The sequence below is a fragment of the Schistocerca nitens genome, chromosome 3 (assembly GCF_023898315.1).
Source record: "Schistocerca nitens isolate TAMUIC-IGC-003100 chromosome 3, iqSchNite1.1, whole genome shotgun sequence".
In the NCBI taxonomy this organism is placed as follows: Eukaryota; Metazoa; Arthropoda; class Insecta; order Orthoptera; family Acrididae; genus Schistocerca; species Schistocerca nitens.
In genome coordinates this window covers 871,493,813-871,519,416 of record NC_064616.1, presented here as the reverse complement: position 1 = coordinate 871,519,416, position 25,604 = coordinate 871,493,813, and the positions used below count along the sequence as shown (strand labels likewise).

Here is a 25,604-nt window from a genome sequence, read left to right as displayed (position 1 = left end):
GAGAAATGAATGCAGCATTTTGAAGTTATTTATTAACATCGTAAACACGAAGAGAAACCGAGAAAATTAGAGACATTGTTCCTCTAGTGTGCCTAACTATTACAGCATGTGGCAGTCATATTTCCTAAGGAATAATAGCTCCGTTTCAATTACCAGACTACTGGGAAATTACTACACTCGTTATAATTTGCAGCGTAACGCCTGTCTCAAACGACGATATGCGAAAAGAAACAAATACCACCAGTCCTTCTCAGCCTCAAGAGTAATGGACCATCAACATCGTGTAAAACAGACATCTGAAATCCACTTAAGCTGCACTAATGTTTATTTTACTTTTTAAATTTTCTTTTATTTACTATTATACCATAATAGTAGCTTTAGTGGATTTATGTCTTTTTTTTTTAATACGTACCATCTTACATTTACTTAAATGTTCTGATTCCTTAATGTACTGCCTCCATGACTACTATTGAATTTGCTGCGTAGACTGAGGCGTCGCTTGATATAGTACGTGTTGTAAACTCCATTACATGTGACGTAAGAAGCGTCGCTTTTTCAGTTTGTCGCACTGATCTCCAGTTTTTCCTGTTGACGAACATATTCTGGGTGCGCACGCAAAGGATGCAGGTTTTACATCTATACCTACACAGATATCCCGTAAGTCACCGTAGGGTGCGTGGCGGAGGGTACCTCTACCACTACTAGTCATTTCCTTTCCTGTTCCACTCGCAAATAGAGCGAGGTAAAAACGATTGCCTGTATGTCTCCGTATGAGCCCTAATTTCTCGTACCTTATCTTCGTGGTCCTTACACGCGTTGTATGTTGGTGGCAGTAGAATCGTTCGACAGTCAGCTTCAAATGCCGGTTCTCTAATTTTTCTCAATAGTGTTCTTCGAAAAGATCGTTACCGGCGTACTAGATGCCAGATTGTGCTGATTCGAAGCAGTGCGAAAAATGTCCCCGTGTTATGTAATTTGGCAGCAAACAGTTGCAATGGACAAGCGCCGGTTGCCATTTATAGCCGGAATGGACGAAACACTGTTTGCCAGCCACAGATGTATTGTGATGCTTGGGGACGAAAGTGAGTGCATTACAATGGGTGAACCCAAACTCAACCGACAAAATTTCGGAGGCTGATCAGGGATATCGTCTGCATATTTTGGCACAAGAAACCCATAGTCTCCAGTCGTTTACTTTGCAGACATAATATATGAATTACAACTGAACAAAATTGATTCAGGATACAGGTCACATTTCTTGTTTACAGATGACATTTTAGTCGTTTATGGATTTTTTATCTGAGCTTCAAAACATCGCCACTCTCTAGTAACCTGCCCATTCCACCACGTCATGTTATACTTCAGAAACCTATCAGATTCGCTGCGTCACATTGTAGAATATAGAGAGAAACCTCACGTCTGTGAATATTTTTTTCTTTACAGAGTAAATTTTTGCTAGCGATAGAGCGGACGCCTTGTATTTCGGGCAAAGCGTCGTCAGCTGTACGTATGGTTCAAGAGCCGAGGTAATGCCCTAACACGTCTGAGCAGACTATCATCACAGTTATTGGAGAGCAGTTGCTTTAGGTGGAGACTACATCTGTTGCTGTTGTCGATGTTGAGATCCACACAGACGTAAACACTGGGAGCCGTGCGGGCTCAGCCTTCTATTGATTTCGCCCCTAGTTGACGATCTTTGTTTGGATAACTTTGTAGGTACACCGTTGGCGCCAACGGTGAGGACAAAAGTCTCGAAGCTGGAAGGTTTTGGGGAGGGAGTGTGTGGTGTGCGGAGCGAGTCGGCCGGGGGCGCGAGAGGTTTGGACATCTGGATGGCAACGAGAGAAATAGTGATGGTTCGGCAGTGTTGGCAGGACTGCGGGAAAACGTGAACTTCTTATGAGATAGTCAGCCTACGCTCAAACAAGCGTTTAGGATCCGAGTCCGTACCACACACTGGGCGAATCTTCTTGGTGGCTTGAAGTAGGCAGCCCTGAATCCCGACGAAAGCGCTGTCTTTGATAGCTTAATTAGTCAACTTATGGAGCTACAGGTAGACCTGAGTCTTTTCACGGTAGATGAACTAACTAGTGTAAGCTAGAGGGACGGTGTAGGTGATAAACCTAGCCGTCAGGAGAGTGGACAGGAAACCGAGGGACCAGTAAATGTGATCTTCTCTAATGCTTTCGCTAGGTTGCCAAATCCCATTTTGCATCTACTACAAGGGATTAACGAACTTTCTATGGAGCAGATTGAGCAGGTTGAATTTGTGTTGTAGTTAACGGTTCGGTTTGAATTTCATGCTGATGAGTTGTGAATTTCACATGCCATCGTTCTTCAGCTTCCTTATCCGTTAAGCCGCAGAGTTTTAAGCAAAATGTTCTCTGAAATTACGCAGAGTGATGGATCCCTTCGTAATTTGAGACAACGCGTTATTCAACTAAAGTTGTCACGCCGGGTCAGGCATGAGCTGGAAACAAGCATATTTGGCGTGTGCAATACCAGCACGAGATCTTACCTTAATACACTGATGAGATCCGCACTGCTGTGCTAGTTCTGGGGTAGCAAGTAGTAGAAGGTGTGGTTAAGACCATATTAGAAAGCACGAAGCCTGAGGACCGGTTACGTGTGGGTTTTTATAGAAAACTTACCACCTTTGTGAAATTAGATATCTTGGTTACCGTGGTGGAAGGGTTAAGATTTGCTGATGAGCAACGGGAGGCGGGCGGTCGCCTAGTTACTCCATCTCAGGGGAACCGGTAGGAGGCCGCTGGCTAAATCTCGGTAAGGTTAAACACCAGATCTGTTTTCGGCGTGGTTATAGTAGACATTTGGTGCTGTCATGTCCGCCTACTTCTGCTAGGAGAGTTTCGGGGCAAGTTAGGCATATCGAATTTTACATGGCCTGTCAACTTCGTCACTGCTAAGAATTTGTCATTTAACTTGACACTAGGCTGTGATTTCATTGAGCGTACTGATCTGGTTCTTGATTATCAAGCTCGCGCCTTTTATTTCAAATTTTGCCCTAATGAAAGGATAGCACTGTGTTCGTGTCGCCGCTCTCAACCGATTAGTAATGTGCAGTCGGGGTCGTCTGAGTTTGAGACTCATTATTTGGAACGTGGCGAGGCTAGGCAACTGTTGAGCGTGTTACCCCGATTTCCTGATGTCACCACTAATAAATTAGGCGTCACTAGTTAGATCCGATGTAAGATTCGCTTGTATGACGATATTCTTGTTGGTCAGACGACTTTTATACACTCCTGGAAATGGAAAAAAGAACACATTGACACCGGTGTCTCAGACCCACCATACTTGCTCCGGACACTGCGAGAGGGCTGTACAAGCAATGATCACACGCACGGCACAGCGGACACACCAGGAACCGCGGTGTTGGCCGTCGAATGGCGCTAGCTGCGCAGCATTTGTGCACCGCCGCCGTCAGTGTCAGCCAGTTTGCCGTGGCATACGGAGCTCCATCGCAGTCTTTAACACTGGTAGCATGCCGCGACAGCGTGGACGTGAACCGTATGTGCAGTTGACGGACTTTGAGCGAGGGCGTATAGTGGGCATGCGGGAGGCCGGGTGGACGTACCGCCGAATTGCTCAACACGTGGGGCGTGAGGTCTCCACAGTACATCGATGTTGTCGCCATTGATCGGCGGAAGGTGCACGTGTCCGTCGACCTGGGACCGGACCGCAGCGACGCACGGATGCACGCCAAGACCGTAGGATCCTACGCAGTGCCGTAGGGGACCGCACCGCCACTTCCCAGCAAATTAGGGACACTGTTGCTCCTGGGGTATCGGCGAGGACCATTCGCAACCGTCTCCATGAAGCTGGGCTACGGTCCCGCACAACGTTAGGCCGTCTTCCGCTCACGCCCCAACATCGTGCAGCCCGCCTCCAGTGGTGTCGCGACAGGCGTGAATGGAGGGACGAATGGAGACGTGTCGTCTTCAGCGATGAGAGTCGCTTCTGCCTTGGTGCCAATGATGGTCGTATGCGTGTTTGGCGCCGTGCAGGTGAGCGCCACAATCAGGACTGCATACGACCGAGGCACACAGGGCCAACACCCGGCATCATGGTGTGGGGAGCGATCTCCTACACTGGCCGTACACCACTGGTGATCGTCGAGGGGACACTGAATAGTGCACGGTACATCCAAACCGTCATCGAACCCATCGTTCTACCATTCCTAGACCGGCAAGGGAACTTGCTGTTCCAACAGGACAATGCACGTCCGCATGTATCCCGTGCCACCCAACGTGCTCTAGAAGGTGTAAGTCAACTACCCTGGCCAGCAAGATCTCCGGATCTGTCCCCCCATTGAGCATGTTTGGGACTGGATGAAGCGTCGTCTCACGCGGTCTGCACGTCCAGCACGAACGCTGGTACAACTGAGGCGCGCCGGCCGAAGTGGCCGTGCGGTTAAAGGCGCTGCAGTCTGGAACCGCAAGACCGCTACGGTCGCAGGTTCGAATCCTGCCTCGGGCATGGATGTTTGTGAAGTCCTTAGGTTAGTTAGGTTTAACTAGTTCTAAGTTCTAGGGGACTAATGACCTCAGTAGTTGAGTCCCATAGTGCTCAGAGCCATTTGAACCATTTTTGAACTGAGGCGCCAGGTGGAAATGGCATGGCAAGCCGTTCCACGGGACTACATCTAGCATCTCTACGATCGTCTCCATGGGAGAATAGCAGCCTGCATTGCTGCGAAAGGTGGATATACACTGTACTAGTGCCGACATTGTGCATGCTCTGTTGCCTGTGTCTATGTGCCTGTGGTTCTGTCAGTGTGATCATGTGATGTATCTGACCCCAGGAATGTGTCAATAAAGTTTCCCCTTCCTGGGACAATGAATTCACGGTGTTCTTATTTCAATTTCCAGGAGTGTATTATCCACCCACAAGATTAAGATTTTGCACAGGCTAATTAATAACATGCTCCGGGATGGTGTCATTAGACCTTCGACTCTTCCCTAAGCTTCACCAATTTTTCTTGTTCTTCAAGCACAGAGTGACTATTATCGGCCTATCGTCGATTATACAGTACTCAACCAGAAGGTCGTCTTCGAATCAGTTCCGCCCGACCTTCACAATTGCGTCACCTGGTTCGTGGGAGCCCGTTGGTTCTCTGTACTGGTCCTCAATCAAGCCTACTATTAGATGCAGTACCACTGACCGAAGATTCCAAACCAGTAACTGCCTTTTGTGTTGATTGGAGCCCTTACGTGTTTAATCGGGTTCCCTTCGGACTCTGTACGGGCACAGCCGCGTTGTCTCGTCATTTGGGCAATGGTTTGGGAGATATTAGTTCAGATCCGTTTATATGAGTAACTATCTTGATGATGTGGTGGTTTAGAGTGTCACTTTTGGGGAACATTTGGACCACTTCAAAGAAGTTTTATTACGTCCTAGGGAGGCCGGGCTTATTGTCAAGCCTTCTAAAATTACCTTGGCTCTCCCTTGTATATCTTGGTTTCGGCTCAAGGAGTCAACATTGATCAGGAGCGGACACGTTCCTTGCGTGACTCCCCCCCTCCTCCCCCACCCCTTCCTAAGAGCAAAAAGGAGCGGCCAGATTTATTGAAATAGCAAATTTCTTTCGGAAGTTTGTTCCTAATTTCACCCAGTTGGCGGCGCCCTTGAATAACTTGCCAAGAAGGCGAGCCCTTCCTTTGGGGGAGAGTCATCAAGCTTCCCCTGAGGCTATTAAAGCCACCTGTAGCAACCCTCCTTTGTTAGTTATCCCGGATATCGGCAAGCCGTTTATGGTCCAGACCGATGCATCCAGTTCTGCGGTAGCGGCAGTACTCCTCCAACTACATCAATGGGAGTGCCATCCCATCGCCTACGCATAGCGATGCTTACCGCCCGCTTGATTAAAATATTCAGGGTATGAGTGGTATGCTTTACCAGTTCTGTTCGTCTTGGAGGAATTTTAATTCTACCTAGAGCATAGGGGAGTTTGTGCTCGAGACTGATAATCAGGCGTTGAGTTGGGTATCGGCCCACCCCAGAAAAACGGGTAGGGTTGCTTGTTAGGCAGTCCGCATTACCGCGTTTCGTTTCAAAGTTCAAAGTTCATCGTATCAGGGGTCCACACAACAGGGGGGGGGGGGGGGGGGGGGGCGGACTGTCATATTTTGGTGGTAGTCGGGTTTTCCCGTTATAGCTGGTTAATTCCCAGCCATGGGGTCACTAGTGGCTTATCTGCACAACATCTTACCAAAAGCTTTGCTGTCTTTGGACCACTGAGCACCCCGGTAAGTGATAAAGCTCCGGCATTTACATCTATGGACTTCGGGAGATTTTGTGTCGATCATGGTATGAGGCATGGCAGCGTCGATAATATTTCATGCTAGGTTCCAAAAATGCTGGGAACTTTCTGACCATTGGTTAAATCTTGTTTTTAATACTGCTCAGCAAGAGATCATCAAGGTCACTCCGGCCTCATTTATCCTGGCCTATCCGATTAAATTTTCCGTGAATACTTTGGACCATTATTGAGCGAGTCCCCTTCCAGACCATCCAATATAACTGGAAGAGAGCGAGGCGCAATATACAGCTCGCGCATAGGCTTCAGGCGCGTTGATATAATTGTGGAATGATAATTAAATCAAGGCCCTACGCTGCCAACAGCCGTTGATATACATCAACGGGGACAGTTGAAAATGTGTGCCCCGACCGGTACTCGAACCCGGGATGTCCTGCTTACATGGCAAACGCTCTACCCATCTGAGCCACCGAGGGCACAGTCGATGGTGCGACTGCAGGGCTTATCCGCTGCACGCTCCCCGTGAGACCCATGTCCGAAAGAACAGATACCATCTTCATATAATTGTGGGAGGCGCGAGTACAAGGGGTAGGTGAGAGACCGTGTGTTTGTGTGTAGGTTTACGTCGGAGCCAAGGCTTGAGCAGCCCTTTCTAATAATCTGGCACACCGTTTTATAGGCCCTTGAAAAATATTTAGATTCCCGAGTTCAGTTAATATCTTGATCCATAATGAATTGACGGGAAGATCTCTAGAGACACATTTTAGTCATATATGAATATTGGTATCTGTACAGTTACCATTGGTGATTTTGTAGCTCTGGAAGAATGAAATTACAATGAAATCAGAAGCTTACCTGCTTACAGGCGTTGATAAATATCCACGGGGACAGTTGAAAAATGTGTGCCCCGACCGGGACTCGAACGCGGGCCCTCCTACTTACATGGCAGACGCTCTATCCAACTTTTTTTTTTTTTTTTTCAACTGAGCCACCGAGGACACAGAGAACAATGCGACTGCAGGGACTCATCCCGGACACGCTCCCCGTTGATATTTATCAACGCCTGTAAGGTCCACGCCTGGTTGCTGAGTGGTCAGCGTGACGGAATGTCATCCCTAACGGCGATTCCCGGCTGGGTCGGAGATTTTCTCCGCTCAGGGACTGGGTGTTGTGTTGTCCTTATCATCATCCTTTCATCCCCATTGACACGCACTATCGCCGAAGTGGAGTCAAACCGAAAGACTTGCTCCAGGTGAACGGTCTACCCGACGGGAGGCCCTATCCACACGGCATTTCCATTTCAACGCCTGTAAGCAGCTAAAGGTCTGATTTCATTGTAATTACATTCTTCGAGAGCTGCAAGATCACCAATGGTATCTGTACAGATACCAGCTTCATATAGATAAGGCTTACCGGCCAATGATCTTCTTCAGTGCGGATGCACTCAGATTTGCCCGAACTCTTATGGGAATCGGTAGATTGACTGCCGCGAGTAATGAGTATGGTGGGCAGGGCACTACAAACGTAGTGTGTGGACAGAAAGTTGGAAAGTGTGGGTCTCACGGGTAGCGTGCCAGAGATAAGTCCCCGCAGTCGCACTATCTTCTGTCGGAGCACACATTTTTAAACTGTCCCCGTTGATATTTATCAACACCTGTAAGCAGCTAAAGGTCTGATTTCATTGTAATTTCACATTTTAGTCAGGTTAAGGAGGGTAGCTAGCCCCATCTTTACCTTCTCGCCTTGGTACCAAACTGCAGCGGGGCGTCTTTGAGTTTCGGTGGCGGAGGATGAGCCATGTGGGCTCAGCCTGCTATGAATTTCGCCCCTCGTTGACGATCTTTGTCTGGATAACTTTGAAGGTAAACTGGTGGTGCCGTCAGTGGGCACAAAAGCTATGAAGCTGGAAGGTTTTGGGGAGTGAATATGTGGTGTGGAGGGCGAGTTGGGTGGGGGCGCGAGAGGTTTGGAGTTCTGGATGGTACACGAGAGAACGAACTGACTCCCGTGAAGGCGCTGAGCCTGGTTTTGAGTACGCGTTATTGCCTGCCCTGCGAACTGGTTTCCGTGAGTCGGCATGATATTTTGGAAAACACACCAGCGACTTGGAGTATATTTGGCCAGTTCGATGCTAGTAGAAGTGGTCCGGTCCCTTGCAGGCTTAAGGATTGGAAGGATGGTGTCCATCCTGACCAAGTTAAGCAACTTCCGTTTATGTCCTTACCTCTCGATTTTCACTCCCCCTCCCGCTGGGGTTTATGGATTCAACACTCATAATTAATAGCAGTTGTTTAAACGTCATTTGCTTAAAATCTGATCAGTGAATTATGGCTAACTGTAGCTGCTTATTCAGTGACCGTTAATTTTCTTTTAATTATCTGTTTTGCTGTCGTCTGGGTTCAAAATCAATGGTAGCTGTTGATAGGTCTTTTGTTTAAAATACGATCAGAGAATTTTAGCTAACTGTAGCTGCTTAATCAGTGTCTGTTAATTGTATTTAAAATTTTGCATTTTTTCTGTCTACTAAATTCAGTGGGTTCATAATTAATAGCATCTTTTAAAAATCTGTTTGCGCTGTGTTTTACCCGGAATAAAGTGAAAATCTGTTCACTGTCTGCAGCTAGCTGATGGTAAGTCATTTATACTATTCCATGGCTTTAACAATGACACTAATGTCATAGAAATGAAGAATACAATTAAAATCATCTGAAATATTTAATGATTTTGATTGATAAGTGGATCTGAAGGTGCAGATCTAAATGTGCAAACCCCTAGCAAAGGTTGATTTTACTGGTGGACTTCAAAATTTTCGCCGTCACCTTGTGGGAAGCAGTATAATACGGAGTGTGAGACCCACGCAGTACTATATAGTGAAATATACACGCAGTCACGCACCAAAAACTTGCGGAACACGTATTCTACATCTACATCTACATTTATACTCCGCAAGCCACCCAACGGTGTGTGGCGGAGGGCACTTTACGTGCCACTGTCATTACCTCCCTTTTCTGTTCCAGTCGCGTATGGTTCCCGGGAAGAACGACTATCTGAAAGCCTCCGTGCACGCTCGAATCTCTCTAATTTTACATTCGTGATCTCCTCGGGAGGTATAAGCAGGGGGAAGCAATATATTCGATACCTCATCCAGAAACGCACCCTCTCGAAACCTGGCGAGCAAGCTACACCGCGATGCAGAGCGCCTCTCTTGCAGAGTCTGCCACTTGAGTTTGCTAAACATCTCCGTAACGCTATCACGGTTACCAAATAACCTTGTGACGAAACGCGCCGCTCTTCTTTGGATCTTCTCTATCTCCTCCGTCAACCCGATCTGGTACGGATCCCACACTGTTGAGCAATACTCAAGTATAGGTCGAACGAATACATATGTTTTGCGGCATGTGAATGGCCACAGCGTTCTCACCGATCAGTGGAGATGGAGAAGCTGTGATGTGTGAGGACGTGATAATTCCAGTAACTAACTGATATCTAAACTGTGCGTATGTGTCATACAGTAAGAGATTATCCATCACAAAATTTATGGTACTTAAGCGTGAGATTCTGTAAATTTGTTTGATCAATGTTGAGTTTCAGGGACAATATGTGTTAACTCACGCTTTCGGATAATACTTATTCTGCCTTCCGCCCATGGTTCTCAGTCCTCATAACTGTCAAGTGCCATTATGGAGTGAAAATATGCTGCTGCGTTGCTTTATAGCTCTCGATTTCTTTACGTTTGTCAACGTGACTATCAGTCGATTCTTTCTAGCGTCTGAAATTTTTCATTGTTTTATAATAAATACTTATTTTCCGACTGAAAATTATGAGTGTAAATTACACTGGTGAACAAAAACATTGTGACCACCTCCTTAATAGCGTGTTTTTCTGTCTTTGGAACGAAATACATATCTGATTCTGCGTATCGTGGATCCGACAGTTTGTGGGTAGGTTTGTGAAGGTATGTACCATTAGGTCATGTAATTCGCGTAAATAACGGGCCATTGATCTTCGTACGTGGGGATGGCGCCCGATAGAGACCCAGATGGGTCCCATAAGAAAGCAGGAAACTAATTTGGTTGCCTGTTGTATTCCTCAAACCATTGTAGTAGGGTTCTGGCTCCGATATATGGACAATTATACTGCTGAACGTTGCCGGGAAGACATCAAGCTTGAATGGATGCAGGTGGTTTGCAGCTGTCAGCATGTCTTCGGTTACTACCACAGGTCCCCTGCAAGTGCAGGAGAATGTCTCCCACAGCATAATACTGCGCCCACTAGCCTGAGTCCGTGGCGGGCTGCACGTTTCGACCCGCCGTTCACCTCGATGACGGCGTTTGTGGAGACGACCAGCCACCTAATGTAGCAAAAATGTCAATCTGCCGAAGAGCGGACACGCTTCCATTGATCGACGGTCGAATCCTGATGATCCCCCGACCACTCCAGTCGTAATTGACGATGGCGTCGGGTCAACATGTGGACAGGTTGGAGGCGTGTGCTGCGGAGGTCCATGTTCAACAATGTACGATGAACGGCGTGTTCCCATACACTTGTGCTCATTCGGCAGGGATACCACAGGTCACCGTCTGTCCTACTTTACAGAGCAGACAAGTCTCCTAAGCCGACGTTCTGTGCCGAGTTTTGGATGTCCTACCATTTAGCGATTAGTGGTAGTTTCACCGTCTCTCTAATCCTTTCCGTAGATACTCACAACAGTAGTACGTGAATATTCGACCATCTTCGCCGTTTTCGAGATACTCGTTTATAGGCTGTGCGCAATAATAATTATCCTTTGTCAAAGTCGAATATCTCAACGGATTTCCCCATTTGCAGCCCATATCGTCGCTAGGGTGATCCCTCGTCCGTGTCGGCTCCGCTTACATACACTAATGGGCATTAAAATTGCTACACCACGAAGATGACGCGCTACCGACGTGAAATTTAACCGACAGGAAGAAGATGTTATGATATGCAAATGATTAGCTTTTCAGAGCATTCACACAAGGTTGGCGCCAGTGGCGACACCTACAACGTGCTGACATGAGGAAAGTTTCCAATCGATTTCTCATACACAAACAGCAGTTGACCGGCGTTGCCTGGTGAAACGTTGTTGTGATGCCTCGTGTAAGGAGGAGAAATGCGTACCATCACGTTTCCGACTTTGATAAAGGTCGGATTGTAGCCTATCGCGATTGCGGTTTATCGTATCGCGACGTTGCTGCTCGCGTTGGTCGAGATCCAATGACTGTTAGCAGAATATGGAATCGGTGGGTTCAGGAGGGTAATACGGAACGCCGTGCTGGATCCCAATGGCCTCGTATCACTAGCAGTCGAGATGACAGGCATGTTATCCGCATGGCTGTAACGGATCGTGCAGCCACGTCTCGATCCTTGAGTCAACAGATAGGGACGTTTGCAAGACAACAACCATCTCCACGAACAGTTCGACGACGTTTGCAGCAGCATGGACTATCAGCTCGGAGACCATGGCTGCGGTTACCCTTGACGCTGCATCACAGACAGGAGCGCCTGCGATGGTGTACTCAACGACGAACCTGGGTGCACGAATGGCCAAACGCCATGTTTTCGGATGAATCCAGGTTCTGTTTACAGCATCATGATGGTCGCATTCGTGTTTGGTGACATCGTGGTGAACGCACATTGGAAGCGTGTATTCGTCATCGCCACACTGGCAATCACACGGCGTGACGGTATGGGGTGCCACTGGTTACACGTCTCGGTTACCTCTTGTTCCCGTTGACGGCACTTTGAACAGTGGACGTTGCATTTCAGATGTGTTACGACCCGTGGCTCTATCCTACATTTCAGCAGGATAATGCACGACCGCATGTTGCAGGTCCTTTACGGGCCTTTCTGCATTCAGAAAACGTTCGACTGCTGCCCTGGCCAGCACATTCTCCAGATCTCTCACCAATTGAAAGCGTCTGGGCAATGGTGGCCGAGCAACTGGCTTGTCACAATACGCCAGTGACTACTCTTGATGAACTGTGGTATCGTGTTGAAGCTGCACGGCAGCTGTACCTTTACACGCCATCCAAGCTCTGTTTGACTCAATGCCCAGGCGTATCAAGGCCGTTATTACGGCCAGAGGTGGTTGTTCTGAGTACTGATTTCTCAGGATCTATGCACCCAAATTGCGTGAAAATGTAATCACATGTCAGTTCTAGTATAATGCATTTGTCCAATGAATACCCGTTTATCATATGCATTTCTTCTTGTTGTAGCAATTTTAATGGCCAGTTGTGTACTTCTGTTAGCGCGACACGTGCCCTCAATGCCACCAATAGGCGCCCAACATCGCGGTGGGCTGTGGTCGTAATGTTTTGACTTATCAGTGTATATCAGTATGTGAAATGATTCATTCTACGCGTAACCGGCACTGCAAATTGATCACAATAAAGGTCTGGAGACCTGAAAATCTACATTTTAAAGTTTTTGAGGATCCCACAGAAATTAGAATTCTTTTGTGGGAAATTATTCTATAGGTACATTGTTTAAAACTTACCTCCCGTGGTTTAAAAAATTCTTTTTCCACTTTCGGCAAACTGAGATAATATTTCTTATTTTGTAGCATAGTCTCGTCTGCGGGACTGAAGAGCAGATAGGTAGCAACTGCCTGGCATGCTTTCCTCATATCACCAACTAGAAACAAGATCAAACATTACAATTCACAATTAAGAAAGGAGATAAAACTATCTATAAAACATGTAATAAGAGAAATTCTGAACTGATACTTGGGAGACTCATAACTTCTTACTCAGTACAGGAGTGACGTTACTTTTAACGTTTGTATATTTTCATTTTTAATTATGTGTGAAATTCATGTTCTTAAAGTGGTTCAGAGTTAATAGAGAAACCTGCCCTTGTTTAAGCAGCAAATTTAAAAAAAATCATAACAGTTTTGCAACATTTCTAATAAAACTTAAAATCTCATGCATAAATATAGAGTTCAAAATGAGCCATACTGAAGGAAATAGATTATGGGCGGGTGCATTATCATGATGGAGATGTCAAGGTTTTGCTGTCCACAGATCCGAATATACGGATCCAGTAATTATCACTGTCTCATTCGCAAGTTCTTGTATTGTGATACGAGGTTCGCGTAAGGACCACGAATATATTGTCGTAGTCTTCAGTCCAGAGACTGGTTAGATGCAGCTCTCCATGCTACTCTGTCCTATGCAAGCTTCTTCATCTCCCAGTACCTACTACAACCTACATCCTTCTGAATCTGCTTAGTGTTTTCAACTCTTGGTCTCCCTCCACGATTTTTACCCTCCACGCTGCCCTCAAATACTAAATTGGTGATCCCTTGATGACTCATAATATGTCCTACCAAGCGATCCCTTCTTCTAGACAAGTTGTGCCACAAATTTCTCGCCCGCATCTCGTGGTCGTGCGGTAGCGTTCTCGCTTCCCACGCCAGCGTTCCCGGGTTCGATTCCCGGCGGGGTCAGGGATTTTCTCTGCCTCGTGATGGCTGGGTGTTGTGTGATGTCCTTAGGTTAGTTAGGTTTAAGTAGTTCTAGGGGACTGATGACCATCGATGTTAAGTCCCATAGTGCTCAGAGCCATTTTTGAACAAATTTCTCTTCTATTCAGTTCTATTCAATACCTACTCATTAGTTATGTGATCTACCCATCTAATCTTCAGCATTCTTCTGTAGCACCACGTTTCGAAAGCTTCTATTCTCTTCTTGTTTAAACTATTTATCGTCCATTTTTCACTATCATACATGGCTACACTCCTTACAAATACTTTTAGAAACGACTTCCTGATACTTAAATCTATACTCGATGTTAACAAATTTCTCTTCTTCAGAAACGCTTTCCTTGCCATTGCCAGTCTACATTTTGTATCCTCTCTACTTCGACCATCATCAGTCATTTTGCACCCCAAATAGCAAAACTCGTTTACTACTTTAAGCGTCTCATTTCCTAATCTAATTCCCTCAGCATCACCCGATTTAATTCGTCTACATTCCATTATCCATGAATATAAGATTAGGGATATTAGCGCTCGTGCGGAGGCACACGTTGTCTTCGCTCTGTTTGCGAGTGGAATAGGAAAGGAAAAGACAGTAGTGGTGCAAGATACTCTCAGACATGCACAATACGGTGGCTTGCGGAGTATGTACGTGGATGTAGGTGGAGATGTCTGTGTATATGTAGACGTGGACAATGTCATGATGGACTGTTGTGAGTTTGACTGAACACGATTCGCTATCCACTGATGTGTGGACATTTTTATTCGTGAGTTGCTCATGGCATCGTCCCCGAAGGGCTGGTGAGTCTTGCGAATTGTTTCCACTTGGATATCGCTCCACAATTTGTTTCATCGTTTTATAACTAACTGGAATACAAAGAGTGCTCGCCACACGTCCTCACATGTACAACGGTTGCCAGCGACTGCCACTTTCTGCTGGCGGGAAAAAAATTCACGATTGCGCATGAATATTCCCCAACGTATCTCCATTGAAGTAAGTCTCCCACGCTTCGTTGAGTTACGAGGGAAAGATTACAGTTCGATGCTTTTTGAACACATCTCGTATTTTGCGTTCAATGTGCTTTAGTGTCTCAAAATAGTTTCCCTAATAACTTAACCACAGATAACTTATACAGTGTATGTAGTGCACCATAAATGGATTAAATCTGTTAATACATGGAGTGACAACTTCATATAACATCTAAAAATAGTAACGATCGTGTTGTAGCTGTAGGCAATAAAAATTAATACAATATAAAAAGGAAACTTATTAAAAATCCAGAAGTTGGGTTGCTGGTTCAGAATAAAAAAAATCGGACAATAAGATTGAATCTATTTGCAATATAGTCAAATGACAGTAGCGAAAAAACTGAAAGTGAAGATCAATTTAAATATCTGATATCCGATGGCTGTTCTCAGACAATGTCTTAACAACAGTAACTAACCCATCGATAACCGAGCGCATTTTTCCGTAAATATTATACGAAACCGCTTTAAATTCTTTTATACGAACAGTGACAAAGAGGAGTCAATAATGACCCAGTAGAAAACATATCATACATGTTTCTTCATCGTGACTGTTACAAGTTACGATCATATAGGCTCAACTGCAGACACAAAGAAGGGCAGTTTCAATTCAGTGGTAGGATAATGCAAAACTCAAATTTCTCTAAAACAGCGACCGCTTGCAGGGGCACTCCATCAAGTTGGATTCACTAGGTCACGTAGAACATAAATAATATCACAAACTTTCTGCAAAATCTACACCGACAAAAACGAGAAGAAAGACACATAACATCTCGAGGTGGATGATTTACACAGTTAAAGAAGGTTTTCAGTGTAGATGTAAAATGAAACTAATAATCATTCCTACAGAGCCATGACTTGCAGGAATAGGAAATAATGAAATGAACATCCACAAAAAACGATATAGGGCAACCTTTCGCACCCAGACAGTCTGAGTAGGATTACTATGTATGCTAGATTTCAGATATACCTGATGGTGGAGCTGAGACTCCGAAACCGTGGTAGTCGTACAAGACTTCGTTCAATAAAGAATTTTACAACTTTCGTGGACTTGTTTAACATGAACTAGTTGCAGAACAGTTGTGAATGTTCCACAAATAAAAATTTATGCTCTTAGTATGTATGTTCTAGACCATTTTTCGTTGTCTACGTCTGCATCATGGGAGTCCAGCGAAATCATCACTCTTATCAGTGACGTCATCGCTCTTACTGGTGATATCACCCTTATCAGTGGTAAGCCACTCGCCTCCTACCTCCCCTCCCCTCTTATTACTTGCAGCCAGTCACAGTAGTGTATTAAAACGGAACAACTAATGAAACATTCTGGTCGTATGTAAAGTACACAAGCGGCAAGACGCAGTCAATACATTCGCTGCGCAATGCCGATGGTACTGTTACCGACGACTGTGCCGCTAAAGCGGAGTTATTGAACGCGGTTTTCCGAAATTCCTTCACCAGGGAAGACGAATGGAATATTCCAGAATTCGAAACAAGAACAGCTGCTAGCATGAGTTTCTTAGAAGTAGATACCTTAGGGGTTGCGAAGCAACTCAAATCGCTTGATACGGGCAAGTCTTCAGGTCCAGATTGTATACCGATTAGGTTCCTTTCAGATTACGCTGATACAATAGCACCCTACTTAGCAATCATATACAACCGCTCGCTCACCGATAGATCTGTACCTACAGATTGGAAAATTGCGCAGGTCGCCCCAGTGTTTAAGAAGGGTAGTAGGAGTAATCCATCTACCTACAGACCTATTTCATTGACGTCGGTTAGCAGTAGGGTTTTGGAGCATATACTGTATTCAAACATTATGAATCACCTCGAAGGGAACGATCTATTGATACGTAATCAGCATGGTTTCAGAAAACATCGTTCTTGTGCAACGCACGAAGTAATGGCCACTATCGACAGGGGATCTCAAGTTGATTCCGTATTTCCAGATTTCCGGAAGGCTTTTGACACCGTTCCTCACAAGAGACTTCTAATCAAGCTGCGGGCCTATGGGGTATAGACTTAGTTGTGCGACTGGATTCGTGATTTCCTGTCAGGAAGGTCGCAGTTCGTAGTAATAGACGGCAAATCATCGAGTAAAACTGAAGTGATATCAGGTGTTCCCCAGGGAAGCGTCCTGGGACCTCTGCTGTTCCTGATCTATATAAATGACCTGGGTGACAATCTGAGCAGTTCTCTTAGGTTGTTCGCAGATGATGCTGTAATTTACCGTCTAGTAAGGTCATCCGAAGACCAGTATCAGTTGCAAAGCGATTTAGAAATGATTGCTGTATGGTGTGGCAGGTGGTTCAAATGGTTCAAATGGCTCTGAGCACTATGGGACTCAACTGCTGTGGTCATCAGTCCCCTGGAACTTAGAACTACTTAAACCCAACTAACCTAAGGACATTACACACATCCATGCCCGAGGCAGGATTCGAACCTGCGACCGTAGCAGTCGCACGGTTCCGGACTGCGCGCCTAGAACCGCGAGACCACCGCGGCCGACTGTGGCAGGTGGCAATTGACGCTAAATAACGAAAAGTGTGAGGTGATCCACATGAGTGCCAAAAGAAATCGGTTGGAATTCGATTACTCGATAAATAATACAATTCTCAAGGCTGTCAATTCAACTAAGTACCTGGGTGTTAAAATTACGAACAACTTCAGTTGGAAAGACCACATAGATAATATTTTGGGGAAGGCGAGCCAAAGGTTACGTTTCATTGGCAGGACACTTAGAAGATGCAACAAGTCCACTAAAGAGACAGCTTACACTACACTCGTTCGTCCTCTGTTAGAATATTGCTGCGCGGTGTGGGATCCTTACCAGGTGGAATTGACGGAGGACATCGAAAGGGTACAAAAAAGGGCAGCTCGTCTTGTATTATCACGTAATAGGGGAGAGAGTGTGGCAGATATGATACGCTAATTGGGATGGAAGTCATTAAAGCAAAGACGTTTTTCGTCGTGGTGAGATCTATTTACGAAATTTCAGTCACCAACTTTCTCTTCCGACTGCGAAAATATTTTGTTGAGCCCAACCTACATAGGTAGGAATGATCATCAAAATAAAATAAGAGAAATCAGAGCTCGAACAGAAAGGTTTAGGTGTTCGTTTTTCCCGCGCGCTGTTCGGGAGTGGAATGGTAGAGACATAGTATGATTGTGGTTCGATGAACCCTCTGCCAAGCACTTAAACGTGAATTGCAGAGTAGTCAAGTAGAAGTAGAAGTAGAAGTAGAAAAATCCAAGATAGCCGGAAAAGCCCAGTTGTGTTAGTGACAAATTAAAAGCCATGTCCTCCTCCTCCTGTCTCCAACCAATCACGATGCAGCACTCCTTATGTCCACCAGATCATAGCGCAGGATTAAAAATGAAAAATCCAAGATGGAAGAAATAGCTCAATTATGGTAATGGGAAGTTAAAACTTCCTCTTCCCTTCCCCCACCCCGCCCCCATTTCCAGCCAATTATAGCGCAGTATTAAAAATCCAAGTTGTTGGAAATGATTAACTCTGCTTCATACCCTACTCCTTCCTCTCTGTGTCCAACCAGTCAGAATGTATTAAAATGACGCGCAAAAATGGCTTCAGATTGCATTATTTCCGACGTACACATCGAGTCATACCCCATCCGCCATCTTATCTAGAGCCAATAGTAGGGCTGCATTAAAAATACTAGGATAGTAGAACTAACCCTATTTTCTTAGTGGAGAATTGAAAACACTCTCCCACTTCACTACTCCTCATCCCCAGCCTATTACAACGCATTTTTAAAAATCTAATATGGTGGAATTTGAAACCCCAAGGAGTGAGAGTGTGATATTAAACTGATGGTTAAAATGGAGTTATATTACACTGTTTCTGACATACGCAACAAGTATGCCCCTTCCTTTCAGCCCTCTTATATCCAGCCAACAAAAATATCCAAGAAGATGGAAACAGACCAACAGTGCTTTATACCCTATCCTCCTCCTCTTTCCAACCAATCAGATTGTGGGTTTAGAAAATGGTGCCAGAGATGCAGGAAAAAATTATGTAACGTCAACATCAAAGAAATGTATTATTTACTTAAAAATGTACACAGAAACGGCATTGTGTTCCACCTACCTCTCCTCTTCTCCAATCAGAGGCTAGTATTAAAATGATAGAGCCAGTTACAATTTAGTTCCATCTGAATTATCTGAATTATTTATCAAAAAAACATCCCACACGCCTGTCTCCTCTCTCCTCCAATCAGAGCCTAGTATTAAAAATGAAAGATCCAATAACGACGTGGTCCCATATGAGCTGTGCTGAAGAGTATCCTGAATTACATATAAAAAAGTATGTCACACACCTTCCTTTCTGCTAGTTAGAGTCTACTATTACTGTTATCTGAAATAACGGTCAAAAAGTCCGCGGCTCGTGGTCTTGCGGTAGCGTTTTCGCTTCCCATGCACGGGATCCCGGATTCGATTCCCGGCGGGGTCAGGGATTTTCTCTGCCTCGAGATGACTGGGTGTTGTGTGTCTTTCATCATCATTTCATTCTCATTCACTCGTAAGTCGCCGTAGTGGCGTTAAAGAACTTGTGGAGCGGCGGCCGATCAGTTTTCTTTAAGTTTGAGAGTGGTATAATACAATAGTTTTTTGGTGGGCAGAGCTTTTGCAGTACCACGTTTTAACGCTAGGAGCGCATATCGCGAACATTCCAGTCAGTAAGCCGAATGACCTCGCTAAAGAAGGCCAGGACTACTTTCGGCATAGTTTACAGTCACAACTGTTTTTGTTATAGTCGTTTTCACAATGACTGATTTTCCATAACAGCGTGCGGCGGTGAAAAAGTGGAACAGAAACTCTTGAAATGCAGTCGTGAAAGCTCAGGTGTTTGAATGCTTTTCCCGTTTCAAAAATTCTGAAATGTCAGTTGTTGACAAACGTCGTTCTGGTCGTCCTTCCATGGCCCGAACACATGAAAAAGTTGAAATCATGGACGAAGATCGACAACTGAAATTGTGGAGCTGCCGAGAGTGACATGGAGTTCATTGCAGCGAATTGTGACAGAAGATTTGGGAATGAAAAGGTGGCTACCAAATTCTGACTGCTGAACAAAAACAAGGTCGCATGGAGGCACGCTGTGATTTGAAAGAAGAGTCCCGCAATGATCCAAACTTTTTTCGAATATTATCAGAGGTTACATACTACCCTTGGTGCTATGCAACACCCAAGCCAGTGGAAGACTTCAAATTCGCCTCGTCCCAAGAAAGTTCGTCAGGTGAAATCAAACATTAAAACAATGCTGATTTCGTTTTTCGATGTGAGAAGAGTCGTCCATTCAGAATTGTTCCCCGGGGGGCAGACAGTTAACCATACTTTATACTTGCACCTTGAAAAAATTGCGCAACAGTGAGCGGCGGAAGAGGCCTGATTTGTGGCAGTCAGGTGACCGGTTTTTACATCATGACAATGCCCCTGCTCACACAGCTCTGTCTGTACGACAGTACCTGACTAGAAATGGTACGATCCCCGTTCCTCACACCCCATACTCGTCCGACCTTGCCCTGTGCGACTTTTGTTTTGTTTCCTAGATATGAAAGGAAAGCGGTTTTCTGATGCTGAGGTGAGGTTCAAATGGTTCAAATGGCTCTGAGCACTATGGGACTTAACATCGATGGTCATCAGTCCCCTAGAACTTAGAACTACTTAAACCTAACTAACCTAAGGACATCACACAACACTCAGCCATCACGAGGCAGAGAAAATCCCTGACCCCGCCGGGAATCGAACCCGGGAACCCGGGCGCGGGAAGCGAGAACGCTACCACACGACCACGAGCTGCGGGCGACTGAGGTGAGGGAAACCGACAAACACAGTCAAGCATCACTAAAGACCAATTTAAACAGTGTTTTGAAAAATGGAATAAAATATTAGACAAGCGGAGAGTACTTTGTAAGGGATTGAAGGTTTGTGTTTAAATTGTGAATAAATAAGTTATAAAAATAAGTTTTTTTTCTGGAACCCCCTCATGTAGAAATGAGATAGACAAGTTAACTGGATTGCAGCAGATTTGAAAATGGCAAAACACGCTGTTGCTGAAGGTTTATCGAATAGAAATGGTGCTGAAAATTTTAAAATACCTCGTAGCACACTGCGAATCAGATTAAGCAGTGGAAATGAATCAGACTCGAGATTAGGAAGCAAATGTGCACACCACATTAACACATCTGACGCTACAGTGTGTTTAAAGAAACAATTTCCCATCAGACTCATTGAGCAAAAATATAAAATAACAATATTTATGATTATAGTTTCTTATTCCTACTTAACAGAGATATTAATGAGACATTATTCTATGTTTCAGATCATAATCCATCCGTGCCCAGTGGTAGATATCAAAAATCTCGTCAAATTTTGGCAGAAGAGATGGATATGTGCTTCAAGAAGCGCATACTTCACTTCCAATGAGCCCTGCTTCTCAGAGACTGGGACAACTATACCAAAAGACGAAAGGCGAAGACACTGAAAACATTGTATTTATGTAAGCAGAACTTACAGAAGAATAAGACGATAAGACGATGAAGATGATTACAAGGAGGGAAAAGATAATGATTACAATGAGAGAGTTAAAGAAGAAGAAAAAGAAAAAGAAGATTTCGCGATTTGAAGACGATCTATACTAATAATAAAACTATAAAACTGTCGTGTTTGTCTATTTGAACACACTAATCTCGAAGATTTGGTTTTTGGTTTGTGGGATTAAAGGGACCAGACTGCAATGGTCATCGGTCCCATTCTCGAAGACTGCTGGGCCAGTTTTCATGGTGTTTTCACAGGTAGCTTGAGAAAATCTTGGGGCAGCGTATAGGTTTTGTTTCAACAAAACCGGGTCACGGAGAAAAAGGTTTCGTAATTTAATTTTCACCTAAACTCGTAATGTCTGTGTTTTTGTTTGAACTCGCTAATCTCGAAAACTACTGGTCGAATTTACACGGGTTTCTCACAGACCACTTAAGCGTAGGTTGGGGCAACAGGCAGGCCTTATTTCGTCAAAATCGGAACATGGCGGAAAGGTTATCGTAAGTTTTCTCTAAACATGTCTGTTCAGTTTCGTAGTGAAAATGTTTCATCATCGCGGCATAGTACACCAGAGAACCAACAGATGGCGCTATTAGTTTTTTTACTCAGTGACAGAAGTATTTGCAGAAGTTTACATCAGTAGCAGTATTAAGTGCCACGATCTTATTATCTTTATTAATGCAAACTAACAGAAAACTTAGTTGGCTAGGCTATATGGTTTTACTAATTTTCGCTTTGTGTGTTAATAACTTAATGACATTGATTCGCTTCTTTCGATACGTTTTATTTATAATCATTGCTAGGAAACACTAATTTATTAACTTTGGTTTGTGAGTAGATGCTTCTCATTACATTTTGACTTCGTTTTATTTACGAAAAAAATGCATAGAAAATTGTCGAATGTTTCTGACTGCACCAGTATGGCTAAAAGACTGAGGACTATGTGGTCTCAAGGATCCAATGAAGATCAAGAGGCGAGTCTTACTGCGACTTGAAAACATCAGGCTTTGACTCGCTCTTTATAAACTCCATCTGCAGGCGAGGCGTGACGCATTATCTCCCTCCTCGGAACTCTTCACTCACAGAGGATTAAAGTCAGTTCTCTCCAACGTAACATCATAGAAGCAGAAATTTTGAAGGTAAATGATTCAGGCGAGTGAAGATTTACACCCTGAATCCCACTTATTCCTAGCAGTTTACAATTTCCCTTTAAATGAGCATTGTTCCCAGTAAGTTTATGAAATGCCATGATCAGTGTGTGTTGCGTCTGTGGACCTTAGTGACAGTTGCTTTTCGCACAGCCATCTCTACGTCGATCACTCCTGCGCTAGTGAAGCAAATAAGCTCTTTGTTCTTGTCTCCAGTCATACTACTTCAGACATTGTATACAAAGAAACTTTATAAGTAAAAAAGATAAGTTGCACATGTACGAAAACTAGAGCACAGCTGTAAATAAATACTGTAATGATCTCGATTTCGACCGGACGTTAAATCCAATCTTCCTACAAATAAATACCCGGGCAACGCCGGGTTTCTCATCTAGTTTCCAATAATTCATTAGTAGATATCAACCGGAATAAACAGCTAGCGCAATTAGTATTGCAATTTTTACCATAAAATGTTGAGAGCTTTTGACAAGTCACCTGTGTAAGATTAGTTTCCAATAAGAGATGGGAGTGCTACTCTTTCCCTGCAGACACACTGCTGTATGCACTATACATGCGTTTTTCCTCTCCTCACGTACAGTGTGTCAGACTCCTGTTTTAGCTACAGTAAGAGCATATTTGTCGCAGTCAGTTCAGTATCAACAAACAGTTTGGACATAAAAAATCGATTGTTAATACACAATTTTGTTAAGTGTAAAAATTAAATCACTATTGTAAAAAACAATGTCTTTCTTTTTTGTACTAACAGATGCAGGTATAACACACTTGTGTAGCTCTTACAAGTGCTGCCTAACCTATGGTTTTTGTCAGTAATGCCAATATGCATGCATATTGCAAGAGTCTGAATAAGTAATGCAGACAATTTAGATGCGGTTTTAAGTGTGAGAAATTGCACATATAATATCATAAATGATAAATTATTTTGGAGGTATCAGCCCTGTCATTGTCAATGTAGATGTTACATCTCTCACTGTCACCATTTTTCGTCGCCTCTTGTGAGTGTGTGTATAAACAATGTATGTCGTTTTGCAGTTAACTGATACGTCGTAATCAAATACCTTATTCCCTCCTAAACTTGAAAAAAGTCCTCCTTCGTTCCTTCCTTCCCTAAAAATTGTGTTGTGCGTGTGATAATACTTTTATTAGATGTTGGGGTAGTTGAATGCAAGGTTTTAGCAAGTCATCGTACTGAATGCAGTAGCTGTTTGTGTAATACTTGCCGTCGATTGTATTTTTTTTTGTTATGCATTATACACTCCTGGAAACGGAAAAAAGAACACATTGACACCGGTGTGTCAGACCCACCATACTTGCTCCGGACACTGCGAGAGGGCTGTACAAGCAATGATCACACGCACGGCACAGCGGACACACCAGGAACCGCGGTGTTGGCCGTCGAATGGCGCTAGCTGCGCAGCATTTGTGCACCGCCGCCGTCAGTGTCAGCCAGTTTGCCGTGGCATACGGAGCTCCATCGCAGTCTTTAACGCTGGTAGCATGCCGCGACAGCGTGGACGTGAACTGTATGTGCAGTTGACGGACTTTGAGCGAGGGCGTATAGTGGGCATGCGGGAGGCCGGGTGGACGTACCACCTAATTGCTCAACACGTGGGGCGTGAGGTCTCCACAGTACATCGATGTTGTCGCCAGTGGTCGGCGGAAGGTGCACGTGCCCGTCGACCTGGGACCGGACCGCAGCGACGCACGGATGCACGCCAAGACCGTAGGATCCTACGCAGTGCCGTAGGGGACCGCACCGCCACTTCCCAGCAAATTAGGGACACTGTTGCTCCTGGGGTATCGGCGAGTACCATTCGCAACCGTCTCCATGAAGCTGGGCTACGGTCCCGCACACCGTTAGCCCGTCTTCCGCTCACGCCCCAACATCGTGCAGCCCGCCTCCAGTGGTGTCGCGACAGGCGTGAATGGAGGGACGAATGGAGACGTGTCGTCTTCAGCGATGAGAGTCGCTTCTGCCTTGGTGCCAATGATGGTCGTATGCGTGTTTGGCGCCGTGCAGGTGAGCGCCACAATCAGGACTGCATACGACCGAGGTACACAGGGCCAACACCCGGCATCATGGTGTGGGGAGCGATCTCCTACACTGGCCGTACACCACTGGTGATTGTCGGGGGGACACTGAATAGTGCACGGTACATCCAAACCGTCATCGAACCCATCGTTCTACCATTCCTAGACCGGCAAGGGAACTTGCTGTTCCAACAGGACAATGCACGTCCGCATGTATCCCGTGCCACCCAACGTGCTCTAGAAGGTGTAAGTCAACTACCCTGGCCAGCAAGATCTCCGGATCTGTCCCCCATTGAGCATGTTTGGGACTGGATGAAGCGTCGTCTCACGCGGTCTGCACGTCCAGCACGAACGCTGGTCCAACTGAGGCGCCAGGTGGAAATGGCATGGCAAGCCGTTCCACAGGACTACATCCAGCATCTCTACGATCGTCTCCATGGGAGAATAGCAGCCTGCATTGCTGCGAAAGGTGGATATACACTGTATTAGTGCCGACATTGTGCATGCTCTGTTGCCTGTGTCTATGTGCCTGTGGTTCTGTCAGTGTGATCATGTGATGTATCTGACCCCAGGAATGTGTCAATAAAGTTTCCCCTTCCTGGGACAATGAATTCACGGTGTTCTTATTTCAATTTCCAGGAGTGTATTTGCTCCCCTTCTAAACTGCCGTTAAAAAGAGAAGACTGTGATGATAGTACACGTTATCAGATAGAAAACACTTCACGTATTTAGATACCATTGCCACGTAAACACTACATTGTCTTTCATTACTGATGAATTTTACTTGTACGATGTTGTGGCATTTGAGGCTCTGAGCACTATGGGACTCAACTGCTGAGGTCATTAGTCCCCTAGAACTTAGAACTAGTTAAACCTAACTAACCTAAGGACATCACAAACATCCATGCCCGAGGCAGGATTCGAACCTGCGACCGTAGCGGTCTCGCGGTTCCAGACTGCAGCGCCTTTAACCGCACGGCCACTTCGGCCGGCTGTGGCATTTGAGAAACAGCATAGATGAAATAATGTAATTTGAGCCTTGCAACGT

At 45.0% G+C, this 25,604-nt stretch overlaps 1 protein-coding gene across 1 annotated transcript in view; it reads right to left on the bottom strand.

Annotated features, from left to right (window-relative positions):
* LOC126249456 (endoplasmic reticulum protein SC65-like) overlaps window positions 1-25,604 on the bottom strand; it is a 472,900-nt gene that overhangs the window by 87,604 nt on the left and 359,692 nt on the right. Inside the window, exon 5 of the mRNA XM_049951109.1 lies at window positions 12,798-12,934. Coding sequence (XP_049807066.1) covers window positions 12,798-12,934 — 137 coding nt within the window. The remainder of the gene's footprint in view (window positions 1-12,797; window positions 12,935-25,604) is intronic.